Below are 17,194 nucleotides of genomic sequence, written 5' to 3'. Positions count from 1 at the left end.
GCAGCCTCGCGCCTGCCTTTAAAAAGTGTTAAATCAAGGCGCAGAAATAGCGGCCGCACATTTACAGTAGTATTCAAATAGTGCGTGCAGAGCTGTCTCATCCCAGTCATCATTGCACGTTCTGGCTGAAATGTCCATAATGCAGATTCTCTCCAGGCAAACGTGCAAATCAGGTGTATAGTATTGTAAGGCGCAATCCATTTGTCATTTTAGATCAGCGACTTTTGCTGTGATGTCAGGTAGTTTTGATACCCGCAAACCAGATCCGGTCCAGATCCTGGAAAGTTGTTTTCGTGAACAATGACGAAATTATTTCATTGACGACCCATGACGAGACGCGTGCGCGAGTTAGGAGACGAGACTAGAGAAAATGTTTGAGGAACTGTCAGACATTTAGATTCGGAGATTTCAGCCTGTTGCTGTAATCTGTCAAAAGCTGCAGCCGCTCCTTGTTTGGACACGCCCACCACCTGGATGCACTACACACCTGCTGTCACACATAAACACGCGCGCTCACACACACACGTACACTGTTGAGTTTATTCATTGATGCAATGATGAGTGAATTCGTAGCTTCAACAAAGGGGTTCGTTGGTGGGAAACGGCGAGATGATGCTTAACATCCATCAGAAAGAAAAACACAACGCGTTGTAGAGGGAGGTGCCAATAAATGTGCCAGCATACAGCAACGAAGGTCTGTAGGCTACTGTGGTCTATGTAAAGTTAAAATAGTTAAACGCACTTAACAGCTTCGTTATTGAGGCACGCAGATTTGCTGCTTTGATCCGGTTTATTGTGTGATTGATGACATGCGTAATGGAATGTAGGCTACATAGTTGTGGAACATTAAACAAGGCAAACTGTAATTCAACTTGACAAATGAGTGCGTGGCAAACTGGACAAACTGAAGCGGTCAACAAAACTACGGCTGACCAGCTCTCCTCTCTCTGGCAAACCAGCGCCAGAGCCCCCCATCACCATGGCAACCAAAAAAAACAATCCATAAAACCATTGATCACTATCCATGACGACTTATATGGCTCCTACACAGATAGAATAATGATTAAACATCTCGTTCTGGCAAACAACCAGCTGTTTGCACGCTACTTTTGTTCTGAAGTGTTAACACTCTCCTTCCGCTTCCGGTCTGCCAGCCGTCACTATCTCGAATAAGAAACAAAAAAACGAAACAAGGAATTTGCAAAAACCAAATTTCGGCCGTTATTTGATTTGGATCTTTTCGTTTTTTCGTTTTATTGGGCCGAAAGCAAAAACCGTTTTTCCGTTTTTGGTTTAAAACGAAAAAAAGAAAAGGGGGCGCTGTTTCTGTTATTTCGTTTTTTGGTTTTGTCAGAAAAACGGATTATACTTTGATACATGGCTTTGGTCGCATTTAGAGATGTGAAGCTTTCCTCTTGAACACACTTGAGTAAAATGAAAGTAATAAGTCGGTTAGTTTTATACGGGGCGGCACAGAGTATCGTGGTCTGTCATACTGTAAGCATTTTCATGAACATGTTTCAAACGGATTTTACAACCCGATTCCCCTTAACGTTTCCGTTCTCAATACAAGCATGCATAAATCATGAACACACCAAAACAGCATCACGCCAGAATTACAACAAACCTCTTATTCTGCTATTGAATTTAATCAGTAACATTATGTAAAAGTAAAAGTAAAAGTAAAAGTAGGCCTATTCATTAACTGTTGCCACTGGAGACGATGGCACTGGCACTGAGTGTTATATTGCTTTGATACTGAAACCTAGTAAAACTTTAGCAGACTGCGCGAGCTCCTTGGTAGTGATTTTTCCATCTGCTGACCACCGCTTTTTGGCGCAGCTAAAACAATTCGAATCCTCTACAAATGCACCGTCTTACATAATTTTGCAGAAGAAATCAAGAAACAGAGGAAATGGGCTCATTTCTGACAACTAACCAGAAATGTTACGATCCCCACGATTCCACGCTGAGGTTTGTGGATAGAGAAGATGAGCTAGACTGTAAGTGTGACTTTTTCCAGTTTCTTTGATTTTTTTTAAAAAAACGTGGTATGATTTTTTTTTTCTGAATCAGTTTTAAAGGGAAATTGAAGTTGGCCTATATGTGAATAATTTTTAAGTTGCAGGGCGAAAACTTTTGTCTTTTTATAAGTAGGCCTATTAATGAGATTTATGTGTCCTTGTGAAAACATCACTTTAAACCGTGTTTGTTTTTCTCAGTTCTGTGTGAAGGTTTTCCTTCTCAGAGAGCACTGATGTCTTGTGGTCATGCTGTGACTCCCATGTCTCTCACCAACTGGTGCCGTCAGTTGTTGGAAAAGGTAGGATGTTAATCCCAAAATCTAAAATAAGTGTATTTTCACAGGATTGTCCACTTACAAAAGCCCTAAGATGGTAAAGTTAATCTAATTAATCTTCATAAAGAGGACTATTGTTGAAGTAGTATTCAGAAATTTAGTTTAGTTAGTTAGTGGGCTCAGTATATTTTTAGTATTTTTGTATGCAATTACACTGTTGCCCATAAAGTTGGAATAAATTTGTGTTCAGAGACATTGCTCCACTTTTCTATTTCTATTACACGTGAGTTATCACCTTTGACCAGGTGCAATGAGAAGCATTTGAAAAGATATACACATTATCTATCAAGAATAACTCACATTGTGGCAATCATTTTATTAGAAGAGGTAAAAAAAAGAAAAAAAAAATACTCCAAATTTATGGGAAACACAAAGTTTCCAATAAGTAATAAATAGTTAACAGTAAGTTTGGGACTGCATACAGAGGATCAAATTAAACGAGCAAGACAACAATCATTATAATCACATAGTCCACATGCAATAATGACACAAGCTCAGGTGTCCAGATTTTTAATCCAAAAACGGAAAAGAAAGCTTGGAGTGCTGCTTCGGTGTGCAGAATATTATTCCTCTGGTGGTCTTCAGTTCAGGGATTCAAATTATACTATAAAGAGATAACTGATGCATTCAAGAAGATAAAAAGCCTTTATTTATTCATGGCTAATCTAATTAAAAAAATACATGCCTACATGTTTCAGCCAACAGGGCAAGTGACGAAGGTCCTGTTGGCTACTCTTAATCACAGTTATAGATTGTAAATAAACCAGAGCCATTTATACCACTGGTTGGTTGTTGTTTTGGACATCAGTACACCTTAAGAATGAATCTTTGAAAACTGTCTTTAAAGTTGAAGCTTGTGTTTAAATTTCCACATACCTAAAGTTTACTAGAACGATCAGAACTGTGCATCCTGACTTACGTTGACCCTGTCAGATAATTGATCAGCACAAAGTCTTTGTCATGAGGAACATTTCGCTTTTATTGCCACTAATTCAAAATGCTGTAAATAAAATAAACCAACTTCAAATGTATACATTATTCTAATCTCGTAATGCTATTTTCTTGTTGCCTGATAAGTAAATGCTTTATTGTACAAGTTAACAAATGTTTGTATGCCAGACACACAACTTAGTCTTTTCAAATAGTCAACTTTCCCCAAAACAAATATTCCTAATGAATTAAAGATTTTTTTTTTTATTTTAAATGTAGATCTAGATATTGACATTGTTGATTAATAACATTTTTAGATAAAGGTTATAGACACACTTTGAAGCATTTTGTGGTGTTACATGACTTGTCTAAAATCTGTGATTCTGATTAATTATTATTTGTCATTATCTCAATTTAGGGTGAAAGCAGATTTGTATGTGGTCTGTATGGTTGTGCTGCAGAGTGGCCTTATGTGGAGGTGCGAAAAATGGCTCTCCTGACCAACGAAGAAAGGGAGTACTTTGAAAAAAACATGGCTCTCAATGCTATCAAGGTTTACTTTGACTGCAAACTAGTGAGTATCTCATTTAACATATTATATTAAGCTGCAGCCCTTTAAAATCTATCATTTTAAAATGTGTTTTTTTTAGGATAATGATATAATAATAACAAATCCCTCTCTGTATTCACTGCCTGCTACATCAGTGTCCTGAATGCAATCATACTGTAACGAGGAAGGATCAGTCCAATCTGAGTGTCCAATGCCACATTTGCACAGCAAGGAGAGGAACGGCCTATTAATTCTGCTGGCAGTGTCTGAAGGAATGGAAAGGTGATCGCTCCCGAACAGACTGCTGTGAAAATGAAGGCTGCTACAACGAGGCCCTAAAAACACTGAAAACCTGTTCAGTTATCACCTTTGAGTCTGTGGAAGGAGTCAAAGGATGTCCTTCCATCCGGGCCTGTCCCACCTGTGGCTATCTGCTAGAGCATAGTTCCAAAAACTGTAAAAACATTTTCTGTCCTCAATGTAAGGTGGAGTTCTGTTTTGTTTGCCTAAAGATCACAACTGAATGTCTGAAAACAAGTAGCTATTTCAATCTATGCTCGGATGGTGTCGCCCCCAGACAGACTTCTATACCTGTGTGGCAGAGAAAATGATGTAAACACTAACCTGTGTGCTTCACTTTCTTTTTAAATGAGAATTTTTATAATTTTCTGAATAATGATCTAATACAAGATTTTGTTATAGAAACATCTAGAAACATCTTTAAATATCTATATCTCTGTTTTGTTTGTAAAAATGTTTCTTCCAAAGAAATCCTTATAGCTGATATTTATCTTAAGTACAAGCATGGGAATAATTCTGGTGCTTAATCTATAAAACATATATGTGTATATCCATATTATCCACCGATACATGAAGTTATGATCTATTAGATAATGGTTCCTGGGTATGTAATCCCCATGATGTTGATTAAGCGCAGCAGTTGGTGCAAAATGCAGCAGTACGATTTTTAAGAAGTACAATGAAAAAAGAGCAAATTATTCTTGTACTGGGTTCATAGCATTGGTTTCCTATTCATGTTAGGGTCCATTTTTAAGGTTCTGTTATTTGTTTTTAGGTCTCTAAATGGTCTTGCGCCGCCATATTTGTCTGACTTGCTGCATCCCTACACCCTCCTCGTTCCCTCCGGTCAGCTGACCAGATGGTGCTGGTGGTTCCAAAATCACAAAAGAAAATGAAAGGAGATCAAACTTTTTCTGTTGTGGCCCCAAAACTCTGGAACGAGCTTCCTTTAGACATAAGACAAGCTCCCTCAGTTGATGTTTTTAAATCTTCTTTGAAAACACACTTTTATTCTTTGGCTGTGTGAGTTTGACGTAGCTTGTACTGTCTTCGGATTGTATCGTTTCCTCTTTGTTTTTAATGTTTATATTAATTATTTCTGTTCTGTGTTTTACTTGTTATAGGTCAACAATGTGTTGTATTTTTAAAATAAAATGTGGCATGGTATGGTTAAAAATCATGATTACGGCAGTGGAAAGAGCCTTGTGTCTGCTATGGAGTTGTGCTCTAAACAGGTTTTACTTGTATTGACCAAAGAAAATCCAACAAGGTTTGGTGACAATATGTTGTTTTAATTATGCCAAAAGTAAACATTTTAATTAGGACAAGAGGCCAAATATAACACCTAATACTGTGAACAACAAATAGCTATCTTTATTTCCAACCTTATTGAGCACATTGTATCAGCTTAGGGTGTGTACACCACTGACTCATGAATCATAAATATAAAATCAATAGACTTTGATCTTTTTTATCAAAGTGTACAAACATTGAAGTTTCATTTTCAGTCTTACCCATTTACAAGAATTCATGTGACTACAATGTAATCACATGTTGGTTTCACTGAACTGAAATAGCACCATTATATCTATTAAATGTTAATTGCACTTACTTGTTTTTTCTTTCTTTCTTTTTCTATTTTTTCCTTAGAACTATGTGTTTAAAAAGGCTTTTAAACTTTAAAGAAATAGCAATGTTTTAATAGTAAACAGACAATACTGAAGCCAAATCACTGACACATCATGATAACTAGAAGAGTGTTACTCAGTAAGGCAAAGAGAAACTTCATGATTTAATGACTGCTTTTTGAATAATAACATAACTGAGTGTGGTAAGGACGTCACTTACAAAGTGAAAACTTGACATTTAACTTGGATGAGATAAAGACTTCACCTGTGCGGTAATCTTCCAGCAACTCTGTATAAAAATCAGGCACCCACTCTTAAGGTATGAGTCAGCATTAAGTGATACATGACGTATTTTTTGATTTACTCTAATGGAAGACGTCAGTAATGTGGATACTTGGCATAATCTGTCACATAAACTACAATTATCCATGGCTTTATCTGTTAAATAGACTAATTATTATATACAGGTTGCTGGAGTCTGAGTAAAGACCACTGACAAAAATAAGCAACAGTTGATAAAATAAAGGTAAAAAAAATAAATAAATAAAATAAAATAAGAGAAGTGTAGGACCACATGACGGGGTTAGTCTTGCCCCCATCTATAGGCCAACAAAGAATAAATAATGTAACTTCTTCTCACATCTCCAGAATATCAGCTTAAAGTGAAATGGGGAGCAAACATGGCATGTTGTTACTGCAGACAGCAGCTGCAAAACAGGAGGTTGTTGTGTTGCTACACTTGTTCCCTTGTTTTAGGCTGTTACGCGGTTAAAATGTTTTCATTAATTTATTTTACTTTAATGTAATTTGATGCTGTTCTCATCTGTTTTTCTGTGTCAGATGTGTGTTACATTGCTTGTAGAAACATGGGAGATAGAAAAAAACCCTGAATTTTATATTCCAGCAGCATAGTACATGCATTACTGACATGGTTTCACTCTTCTTCTCACTGTCAACCTTCACTTGTTCAATTAGTAACACAGAGTCCCCTGTGGGTGAAAGGAGTACTCTTTCTAATACAGTCCCAAATGAGTTTTTTCAGGTCCAGAAGTGTCTGTAAACACACCGTGCACTTGGAAGAAAAAAGTTGACGTACGAGTGGAGGATCACAACTGAAATGTAAATAATCACACTGATTAAAATAAATAAATAAATAAATAAATAAATAGATACAAGAAATGAAAATGGATAAACAAATGTATAGACAAACAAAAGGAAATTTAGGCCACCTGGTGGAAATTAACTAGAGTGTACATTAGCTCTGCCAGACTGATGTGTTCATCTTCTCCTGCAACCTTACAGCTTTAGGAAAACTACCACTGGAAGGAAACTAGCAGAAATCAGTTCCAAATGTCTGCATTTATGGGTCCTTCCTAAAGTACTTTCTCAAATACAAATACATGTTGCATACTGGCCTAAAAAGTTGTCTAAATATGAAAGATGTCTTAAACACTGTATCTGTAAAAACATATTTGTAATCCATGGTCATATGTATTTGTGTGCTGTGAACATGGTCGCTGATAGGGATTTTGGGCCCCATGAAAATAAACTGAAGTCCCCCGAGGACCACAGCACAGTACATCCGTGGTGTTTATAGCATGACTTGTCCACATTGCCTCCATGTGAGTGCCTCCATAGACAACATGGTTTCAGAAATTTTAAATATTTATCTTTATGAAAAAGCCACTTTAAAGATTTTTGCAAAGTACTACAAAGTTTTTTCTGCATTATTAAAAATGTTTTTGTGTGGAAATAATTTTTTATTGTTATCTGCTTAGATTTTATTGTGCTCTGAAGTTTTTTTTTAAGCGTTGTATGAACAAATTAAGTCAAGGTAGCTTTATAAACGCACCCACACATTATTATTATTATTATTATTATTATTATTATTAATGTATTGATTTTACAAAGGGTATATCCAAAAGAGTGATGTGACAAAGTAGATGGACTTTGCATATTAGACATTAAATGTAGCACACATGCAAATAAAATTCAGATAAATATGAATAATTCAAACACACATTTTCCACCTATATATTGGTGAGATTTACGTTTGAATTATTCTAATCCAAGTCTCAAGCTATCATTCCTCCCAGTGATTATTTCCAGAATAAAATAAGTTGTCCCCAGAGCCTGGCTTCATAAAAATAACTGAATAAATATGAAAATGAGCCAGTCCTTTAAAAGTCTGGAGCAGTTCTACAAGATTTGGGCCCCTTTAAAGAGCTGTAATGATGCTTTCATCAAAAGACCAGACTGCTGCCCTCACAGTGCCCCCTGTTGGTAATAGAAAGGTAGTGTTTGACTTACCCGATCTTCAGTTGGTTTGGTTTTACTTGGGTTGTTTTTCAGTTCATTTAAAAAAGTTTTAAAACAAAGATGCCAGACGGCCATCAATCCATTTAGGGTCAGAGTTTGTTGAAGAGAACTTCTACAAGATAAACATGTTGGTCAATGGAAAGATGGTAGCTTTATTAAATTTGAAACAGTGAAAGAAAAGCATGGCATGATGTTAAAATTTTAAACAAATTCTTACACAACAGGTCTGAACTTTAGTCATGAACAGCACCTGAAGCATACTGTTAGGTAACATGTTGTTACCTTATTCTCAATTCATGAAAATTAGTATTATGAAAGAAGGTGCTAATAATATGTTAGACTGCTCTCAAAATAACTGCCGGATGAAAACTAAAGACTAGAAGGCGACCCCTGTGTAGCTGAAGTGGTTATCTATTGTCTTTGTCCTGTTGAAAAAATATATCACTCTACTGTCAGAATATTTTCTCTTTATGCCAATCATACTAGAATGCTATATTCCTGCTGGAAATTTTCCCTTCAATCAGCAGGACTTAAAGAGACATTGTGTAAGAATTGCTGCCATCTAATGTTGGAATCATGTATCACATTCTTACATATTGTGCATTCTCTCTTTCTCAAACACATATTGCAACAACGGTAACCGCCACATCTCAAAAAGCCTTGACAACACTGATGAAAGCATGTCATACGAAAGTTAATAGAGAGTACACTCTGTTACACACAAAGAACTCACTTCTAAAGTTAAACATTTACTTTATCCACTGCTGCTTTATTCACAACAATGCAATTAGTCTACTTTTGTTTGGGTCACAATACCTAACAGAAGTATGTATTAGCCAATAACACAGTTAGTGCATTTTAAACTTAACACACTCTGGTGTATTTTAGAAGAAACTACTGTTATGCTGCCCATGGTAGCAAGCAACAATGTCTAACAAAACTGTATTAAAAAGTTAGCTTTAGGTTCATTTAGGCAGTACTCTTGACTTATTAAGAGCTACTTACAAACATTTACCAAACCATTTAGTATAATAGCATTATCGGAAACATGGATGGACATTGACAGAGGTACAGACTTTGAATTAGATGGCTATGAACTCAAGTATAAGAATAGACTAAATAAAGGTGGTGGGGGTGTTGCAATGTATATCGATGCATCTTTGAATTTCAGGACTGTGGAAAAAAATGACAACTGTGATTGATAATTTACTTGAATGCTTAACAATTGAAATCTGTATGGAAAAACACAAAAATATTATCATTAGCTGTATTTACAGAGCACCTGGGTCAAGCATTAATTCATTCAGTGTGTGGATGGAAAGTATATATTCAATAACAGGTAACAAGACTATGTTTGTGTGTGGTGACTTCAATATTGATATATTGAATCCCAGCAGTCACATTGCTACTGATGAATTTATCAATACTTTTGCCTAAGTATTTCATCAAGAATGACATTGAAAATTACAACATGAAAGAAGCAGCTAATAAATTCAACGATTATTTTGTTAATGTAGGACCTGAACTTGCAAGTGAAATCCCTGATTCAGGAAGCGATGATAACTATTTAATTGAGAGAAATCCTTGTTCAATGTTTCTTCAAGCAGTGGATGAAAATGAGATTCTTAATATTGTTAGAAAGTGTAAGAACAAACAGTCTACTGACTGTAATGATATCAGTATGTTTCTAGTAAAAAAGGTCATTGAGGGCATTTTGAAACCATTAACATATATGTATAATTTATCATTTAAAACTGGTGTATTTCCAAATAAAATGAAAACATCTAAAGTCATCCCTTTGTTTAAGGCTGGAGACAAACATAAATTCAGTAACTACAGACCAATCTCTTTACTACCACAATTTTCAGAAATACTGGAAAAACTCTTTAAAAAACTTGCTGAGAACCAGTATGGGTTTCGGTCAAACAGATCAACTTCACTAGCAATAGTGGAGGCATTAGAGGACATCACAAATGCTGTAGACTGCAAGCAATATGCTGTTGGGGTATTTATGGATTTAAAAAAGGCTTTTGACACAATCAATCATGAAATATTAACTAAGAAATTGGAAAGATATGGTATCAGGGGAATAGTGCTAGATTGGGTGAAAAGTTATTTACATGGGAGGAGGCAATTTGTGGGATTGGGGGACTGTGTCTCATCATGTTTGGGCATTGCTTGTGATGTCCCCCAGGGGTCAGTGTTAGGCCCTAAATTTTTCATTTTGTATATCAATGATATATGTAGTATTTCAAAGATATTGCATTTTGTATTGTTTGCTGATGACACAAATATTTTTTGCTCTGGGGATAATTTACAAAAATATCAGATGGATATCACGTTAGAAATGAACTAACTAAAGAAATGGTTTGACAGAAACAGGCTATCATTGAATCTGAGTAAGACTAAAATAATGCTGTTTGGTAATAATGCAAACAATACGCCATTATCAATAACAATAGACAGAGTTGAAACTGAGAGAGTGCATGAAATAAAATTTTTAGGAGTAATCATAGATGAAAAACTTAACTGGAAATCACATATAAAACACGTACAAACGAAAGTCTCAAGAAGCATTGCAATAATAAGCAAAGCTAAGAACGTCCTGGATCAGAAATCACTCCGTACTCTTTACTGTTCCCTCGTCTTACCATACTTACAATACTGTGTTGAGGTTTGGGGAAACAACTACAAAACATCATTACAGCCACTAACCATTATTCAAAAAAGAGCAATACGGATAATTCATAATGATGGTTTTCGGGAACACACAAACCCATTATTCATTCAGTCAAAATTACTAAAATTTACTGATATTGTGGAATATCAAACAATCCACATAATGTTCAAAGCTAAAAATTATCTATTACCAAGAAATATCCAGAAATTTTTTACTGTTCATGAGGGAAATTATAATTTAAGGGGGAAGATTAATTTTAATATTCCCTTAATTCGAACAATCAGGAAAGGTTTTTGTGTTTCCATCATCGGGGTAAGACTGTGGAACAGCATCACTATGGATTTGAAGCAGTGTCCAACCATGAAACAATTTAAATTGAAATACAAGGACACTATTTTTCAGAGGTATAGGGATGAGGAAAGTGTTAAGTAATACTATTATGAGGATCTTGTGCTTGTGTTATATTCTTTACTGGTCACTTTAACTTGACACGGATACGGGTATCTATGACTTGTGTATGTAAGGGCGTATGCATGGGTATGTTTACATTGAATATGTATGTAGTATGGGTATATAAAAATTAAAGTCTTTAAGTTGTCATGTAACTAATCATATCAGGTTATCTTCTAGGCAGGTCTAAATGAGGAGGTTATCAGGTTTATTTATTATTTAAGGAGAAGGGGTGGGAGTTCATAAGTTATACTTCTTCCCACTCCCTTTCGAATATGTAATTGTACTTTTTTATATTGTATTATTGTATTGTCTTTTGTTTTATTTTGCTTTCATGCTTATTTGAAATAAATTCAACTAATCAACTTATTTGTCAAGGAGAAAGCTGACAACTTCAGCATCCTTTTTAAAATCTTTCTACTTCTTCAGGTCCTTTAACCTGGCGAAAGCTAGTCTGATGTCTGGTCACGCTGCCTTTTAAGGCCCCTTTTGCACGATGGTGAAAACGGATCCTGTGCTTCTGCTGTATATGCATTGTCACTCTTTCCTGGATAAACAGCACACCATTGCTCTTGTTCACTGATGAATTTATTTAAGTACACTATGGCAGGCACAAAGAAAACCACCGTTGAACTGTTGGCATACAAAGATACAAATGACACATGACTTAGCACACCAAATTGTTCTATAAATGTACACAATTAAAGATCTAAGTTAAAACACCTCACTGGCTGCACATAACCAAGCGGATATGAAGTAGTTGGTGCTATTTGTCCCTTGCTGGTGGCTGTAGTTTCAAGATGGCAGACCATCATGTCTCAGTCCTACCGGCTTACCAGTCATATGTATAAACAAATCTAAAATTCTTCGCTTATGAGAATGTGTCATATCATTAACGGAGGTCATAATACACCAATGATAATACATATATACATGCAGGCATTGATTTTAGCCAGTAAACAACAGAAAATGTTACACAATGTAATAGACCAAATAGTTTAAGAAAAAGAAAAAAAAACTGGGAAAGTTGGACTATTCTGATTTCATGCAGTGTCACTAAAGTATGTGCCTCCCAAAATCATGCCATAAGTTGTAGTGATTTATTTTTGTTAATATCAGCAATATGTGGTGTGTCAAGACAGTCCTCTTCTCTGTCATTAACGGCTGTGTTATGTACAGGTGCCCACTGATGATTTTGTACAGTCTTCCGTCCAGGGCCAGCCCAAGCCTCCATGGGGCCCTGGGCAAAATTTGAGTTTGAGATCCTCTATTGTAAGTAATAATGAATGATTGATTATTCACACGCCTACCATAAATTCATTTAATTTTTCTAATCTGTCATTATGTATTCACTTGTAAAACTAGATGTGAGAACTTTTTGTTGTTAGGTTGTAATCCACAATGACAATTGTTATGGAAGCAGACAACAGATTTCCAAACTTTCCAAAAAAAAAAAAAAAAAACAAACAAACAAAGAAAAAACCTTACACTTAATATTCGGAAAAGTTGACATAAATAAATTAATCATTTCAGAATATTCTGCAGTGCACTGCGCAACCACAAAGTGAGTTTTGTTGTTAACTCACGAGCAGGTACACCGGAAGTTGACACACTGCTCTGCAAAGGATGGAAATAAACCTAAGAAAAAACTATGACGAAAGCCATCCATGTTAGATCTCATACTAGAAAGAATAAAACTCTTATTCCAGTGTGTTTTTATTTGTAATAAGAAAAAGAAATATGCCAACGACGGAATATTGCTTGAGAACTTTTTAAATAACATGCATTGTCTAAAAACAAGTACCCTTTCATATGATTGCATCTTACAGATCATCTTTATGAGATAACTTGATAAGACATCAAATGTATGCAGAGACAGTTTTTCCTCACCTCATGTTTTATCCTGGACTAAGCTTGAGAAGATGGACTATCCCTGGATTGATTCCCTGACGCCAAATGTCTTCAACAGATTCAGTGCTGCTGGGGAAATTTCATACAACTTTTGAGCACATTAATGCAAAAAGAATTTTAACCTATCTCAGTCAATAATTTGTTAATACAAATACATATAAAGAAAGCTCTCATGCTAACAAACAAACATTGTTTTTGATTAGCTAAAGGTTTGTTAAAGTTGTTTTTAAAGGAAAAAACATTTTTGACCCAGAATGAGTGACCCAGAATAAAGAAAATCACCCTAATCAAAGTTAAGCTCAGTATATGCATAATTACTAAAACCTTAGATTTAATAGTAAGCTTATTAACCTACTAGTTACAGTTTTTCTCAGTCGCTTTGGTGCATTTCTCACATCAAAATTAACATTCTCATAACTATTAGTTCAAATTCCGCAACCATTAGTCATTTCTGAACATTGGAGTAGCCAATTACCCTCAAAAGATCTAAAAATATAAAGAGACTGAGCTAATAATAACTATAAATTATTGTTATTTGTAGTAGTTATAGTAGTAGTAGTAGTAGTAGTAGTAGTAGTAGTATCCACATTTCATAGATCACCTTTCTTCCATGGATCAAAAAATATCTTTACCTGTGCAGCTTTATCACTGTTCAATCTTAAAATATTCTCATAGTGCTCAGCAGCACTAGAAATATGTATGTTAAGGTTAGGAAGATGCTTTTCATGTTCTCCCAAAACATTTGTTGATGTTGTAATTGAACACATATTATTGATGAAGACATTTGTTGATGGACAAGGCTATTTTAATCCTGTTAGTCCATTCACACTTGCTAAGAACTAGCTTGCCAAAGGTATTTTCCAAGTTAATTTATTGGTTTTCATACATTTTGATGTGCAATGTTTCTGATTTCGCTCAGGTCACAGGCTGCACTAACAGCCTGTGACTAGAAGTAACATCAACAGTAAGTAACTACTCAGTACCTGATCAGTACCTACTACTTTTGTGTACATTATTGTAAAGTCAAACATCATACCAAGTATTTACTGAGGAACGCATTACTAACTAATCAGTACCTGACCAGTACCTACTACTTTTGTGTACATTATTGTAAAGTCAAACCTAATACCAAGTACTTACTGAGGAACGAAGCATTAACTAATCATTACCTGACCAGTACCTACTAGTTTTGTGTACATTATTGTAAAGTCAAACATCATACCAAGTATTTACTGAGGAACGCATCACTAACTAATCAGTACCTGACCAGTACCTACTAGTTTTGTGTACATTATTGTAAAGTCAAACATCATACCAAGTACTTACTGAGGAACGCATCACTAACTAATCAGTACCTGACCAGTACCTACTACTTTTGTGTACATTATTGTAAAGTCAAACATCATACCAAATACTTACTGAGGAACGAAGCATTAACTAATCATTACCTGAACAGTACCTACTAGTTTTGTGGCATTTTTTCTATATTGAAAATAACATTTTGATCTCTTTCTAACCAAAGGTATTATACCTATGTTAGATACCATTTTTATCATAAGGCTTTATCTAACATGTGCAAACCATTCAAAATTGATAACAACTGCAGAAGAGACAGTATTTATTACACAAAATGTACCTTAAAGTTAGACACACACACACATGCAAGCATTTCCCCCAATAAATGGAAACCATCGTTTCCATATATTTTAAATTTTGTACTGTTTGCATATCTTGTGAAGCATATGTCCAAGTGCACCATTCTTGTGAGATTTGGCCACCCAATGTGTCCACTCTATTGAGGCAAGCTGTTTCTTCAAGGTGTTCTCTGTTTGATTGCCAGGCAGTCTCCAGACCTGGGATTTGTAGGTAGACCACTCACAGTCAATGTTCTTTGTATGGGCACCTGTTTCTGCGTTTACAAATGACCGGCTGTGGTTTACTGTATAGTGAACATATCCACTATTAGCCAGTGCCGTCATATAAACCCTCCATTGATCTGAGATGATAGTGGTCCCTTGGCAATCATAACACCTTATGACTGGGATCAAGTGCCACCAGGACTGTTTTCTGACTAGCCTCAGAATGGGCCGCCTTCTCATGCCTGTTATGCCTAGCATTCCAAAGACCCATGTTCACCTCCTCCAGATTTGTCCAAATCTTCCCCGACCATACTGTTCAAAATAAGAAAACATGGTAGTAAAAGAAAGTTTAATATTGTCCACAAATTCACAAAGTTCTTTGTATTTACTTGTAAAAACACACAGAAATATCGCATAATTGGATATACTATTAGATCATTTAATTGGCTGTGTAAATATCAGAGTTAAAAAGTACAAAAACAATGTATAAAAAAATCACTTATAAACATCTTTACAAGATATTATCATTCCACTTTTAGATCACAAAACCAAAGTGTGGTTGTTTCAGTCTCTCTCATACAGACACTTGGATCCACTTCTCTCGTTCCTACCCAAGGGGTAGTAAGATTTATTAAGTTAGAGTCTCTTAACACATGCTCATACTCATACACTTCCCATAGACCCAGGTCTTTACTGTGAATGTCTTTCTGCATTTACGAGCTGCACTTCAAAGTACACTTCCAACCAACCACTCACACCATTAATGGTAAGATGCATATATTTATTTTTAACTTTCTAAACAACATTTTGCGGACTTTTACTGTTGGCTAGCTACTTAGCTGTGGCTAACGTCCAGGGCAAATTTATCGCTATCACTGCCGTCACGTCACAAAGAAAAGTGAAGTGAACCAAGAATGCATTTCCTAATCCTTAACTGAGTAAATGTTGTAATGTCCAAAGTTTGTGTGTGTATTATTTAAAAGCCACTACCTGCACTCAGTCCATTAAGAGAAATCTTTGTTTTCTCTTTTTTAATAGGCTCCTCTGCCATCTATCCCTTGACGAAATGGGGCTTCATCAGGCTACTTGAGCCAAAGTCAAACCATATAAAAACAAGATGCTTGCCTTTTTCTCCAGAAGCATCAGTCTTTGTCATACCCAGACCAGATTAGCTTAGGCTGGTCTCGTTGGAAATTTTTTCCTTTTCCACATCATGGTCTAAAGATCAACTAAAGAGCTGAAAAGTCCGCAAAATGTTGTTTAGAAAGTTAAAAATAAATATATGCATCTTACCATTAATGGTGTGAGTGGTTGGTTGGAAGTGTACTTTGAAGTGCAGCTTGTAAATGCAGAAAGACATTCACAGTAAAGCCCTGTGTTTGTAGGTGTGTCCCAATTCAGGGTCTGCACACTTCGAAGTGTGCAGACTCTGAATTGGGACACAGCTGTGTTTGTGCGTGCGAGCGAGTGTTTCCCTACTAGCGTATTGGTTGAGGTTAGAAGGGGCGGGGTTAATTAGCATATATTCGAAACATTTAGGTTAAACATTTAGATTTAGATTTAACATTTAACATTTAGATATAAGATTTAACATTTAGATATAAGATTTAACATTTAGATATAAGATTTAACATTTAGATTTAGATTTAAACATTTCGATTTGACATATGGCATATGGCGGTCGCCCTTGGGGGGGGGCGCTCGTCCATTGTCCATACAGCAGACCCTGTCAGCTGCTGCAATTTGGTTCTATTTTTCTTTGACAGAGATAAAAAATTTGTCCCTCCAGGGGATCAGGCCTGGTGGCAATGGTGGCAAAAAATGGATGGTAGAATAATGTTAATAGATATAGAAAAAATGGTTTTTCCACTCAGAATTATCAACATGTATTGCGCTACTGATATGCAAGAACGGATTGTATTATTGCAAATGCTTCAGCCCTATGTGTGTTGTGGAACAGAGGTTGGCAGGTGATTTCAACTGTATAATGGAAAAAGCGGACAGAATATCCCGTACATCCACCACAACACGCACTGAAAAAAGTGACTTTTTGGTGGAGTAAATACTATTCGAGTAACTGTCATAATTTCTACCTAGTATTTTTAAGATCCAGTCAGAACTATAGTTTTTTAGGTAAAATTAAACGTTGTATTAATGTAATACACGAACTATGGGGAAAGCATAAGTTTTATTTTTGTTTTCCTCATA

The 17,194-nt window shown here is 35.7% G+C and overlaps 1 protein-coding gene and 1 long non-coding RNA gene across 2 annotated transcripts; both read left to right on the top strand.

Annotated features, from left to right (window-relative positions):
* Nucleotides 1-684: 684 nt before the first annotated feature.
* On the top strand, nt 685-14,183 carry LOC121639947. The gene is made up of 3 exons (XR_006010288.1): nt 685-694; nt 8,766-8,768; nt 14,097-14,183. It is a non-coding gene; the product is annotated as an uncharacterized LOC121639947 (long non-coding RNA).
* Nucleotides 1,629-4,474, top strand: LOC121639944 (putative E3 ubiquitin-protein ligase ARI6). The gene is given in 4 exon segments (XM_041985533.1): nt 1,629-2,003; nt 2,223-2,323; nt 3,708-3,863; nt 3,995-4,474. Coding segments are annotated over 4 exon segments (801 nt in total). The 5' UTR covers nt 1,629-1,915; the 3' UTR covers nt 4,451-4,474.
* Nucleotides 14,184-17,194: the final 3,011 nt, after the last annotated feature.

Source organism: Melanotaenia boesemani, chromosome 5, assembly GCF_017639745.1.
Source record: "Melanotaenia boesemani isolate fMelBoe1 chromosome 5, fMelBoe1.pri, whole genome shotgun sequence".
Lineage (NCBI taxonomy): Eukaryota > Metazoa > Chordata > Actinopteri > Atheriniformes > Melanotaeniidae > Melanotaenia > Melanotaenia boesemani.
Note: the sequence above shows the minus strand (reverse complement) of the source record. Positions and strands in the feature narration are given on the sequence as shown.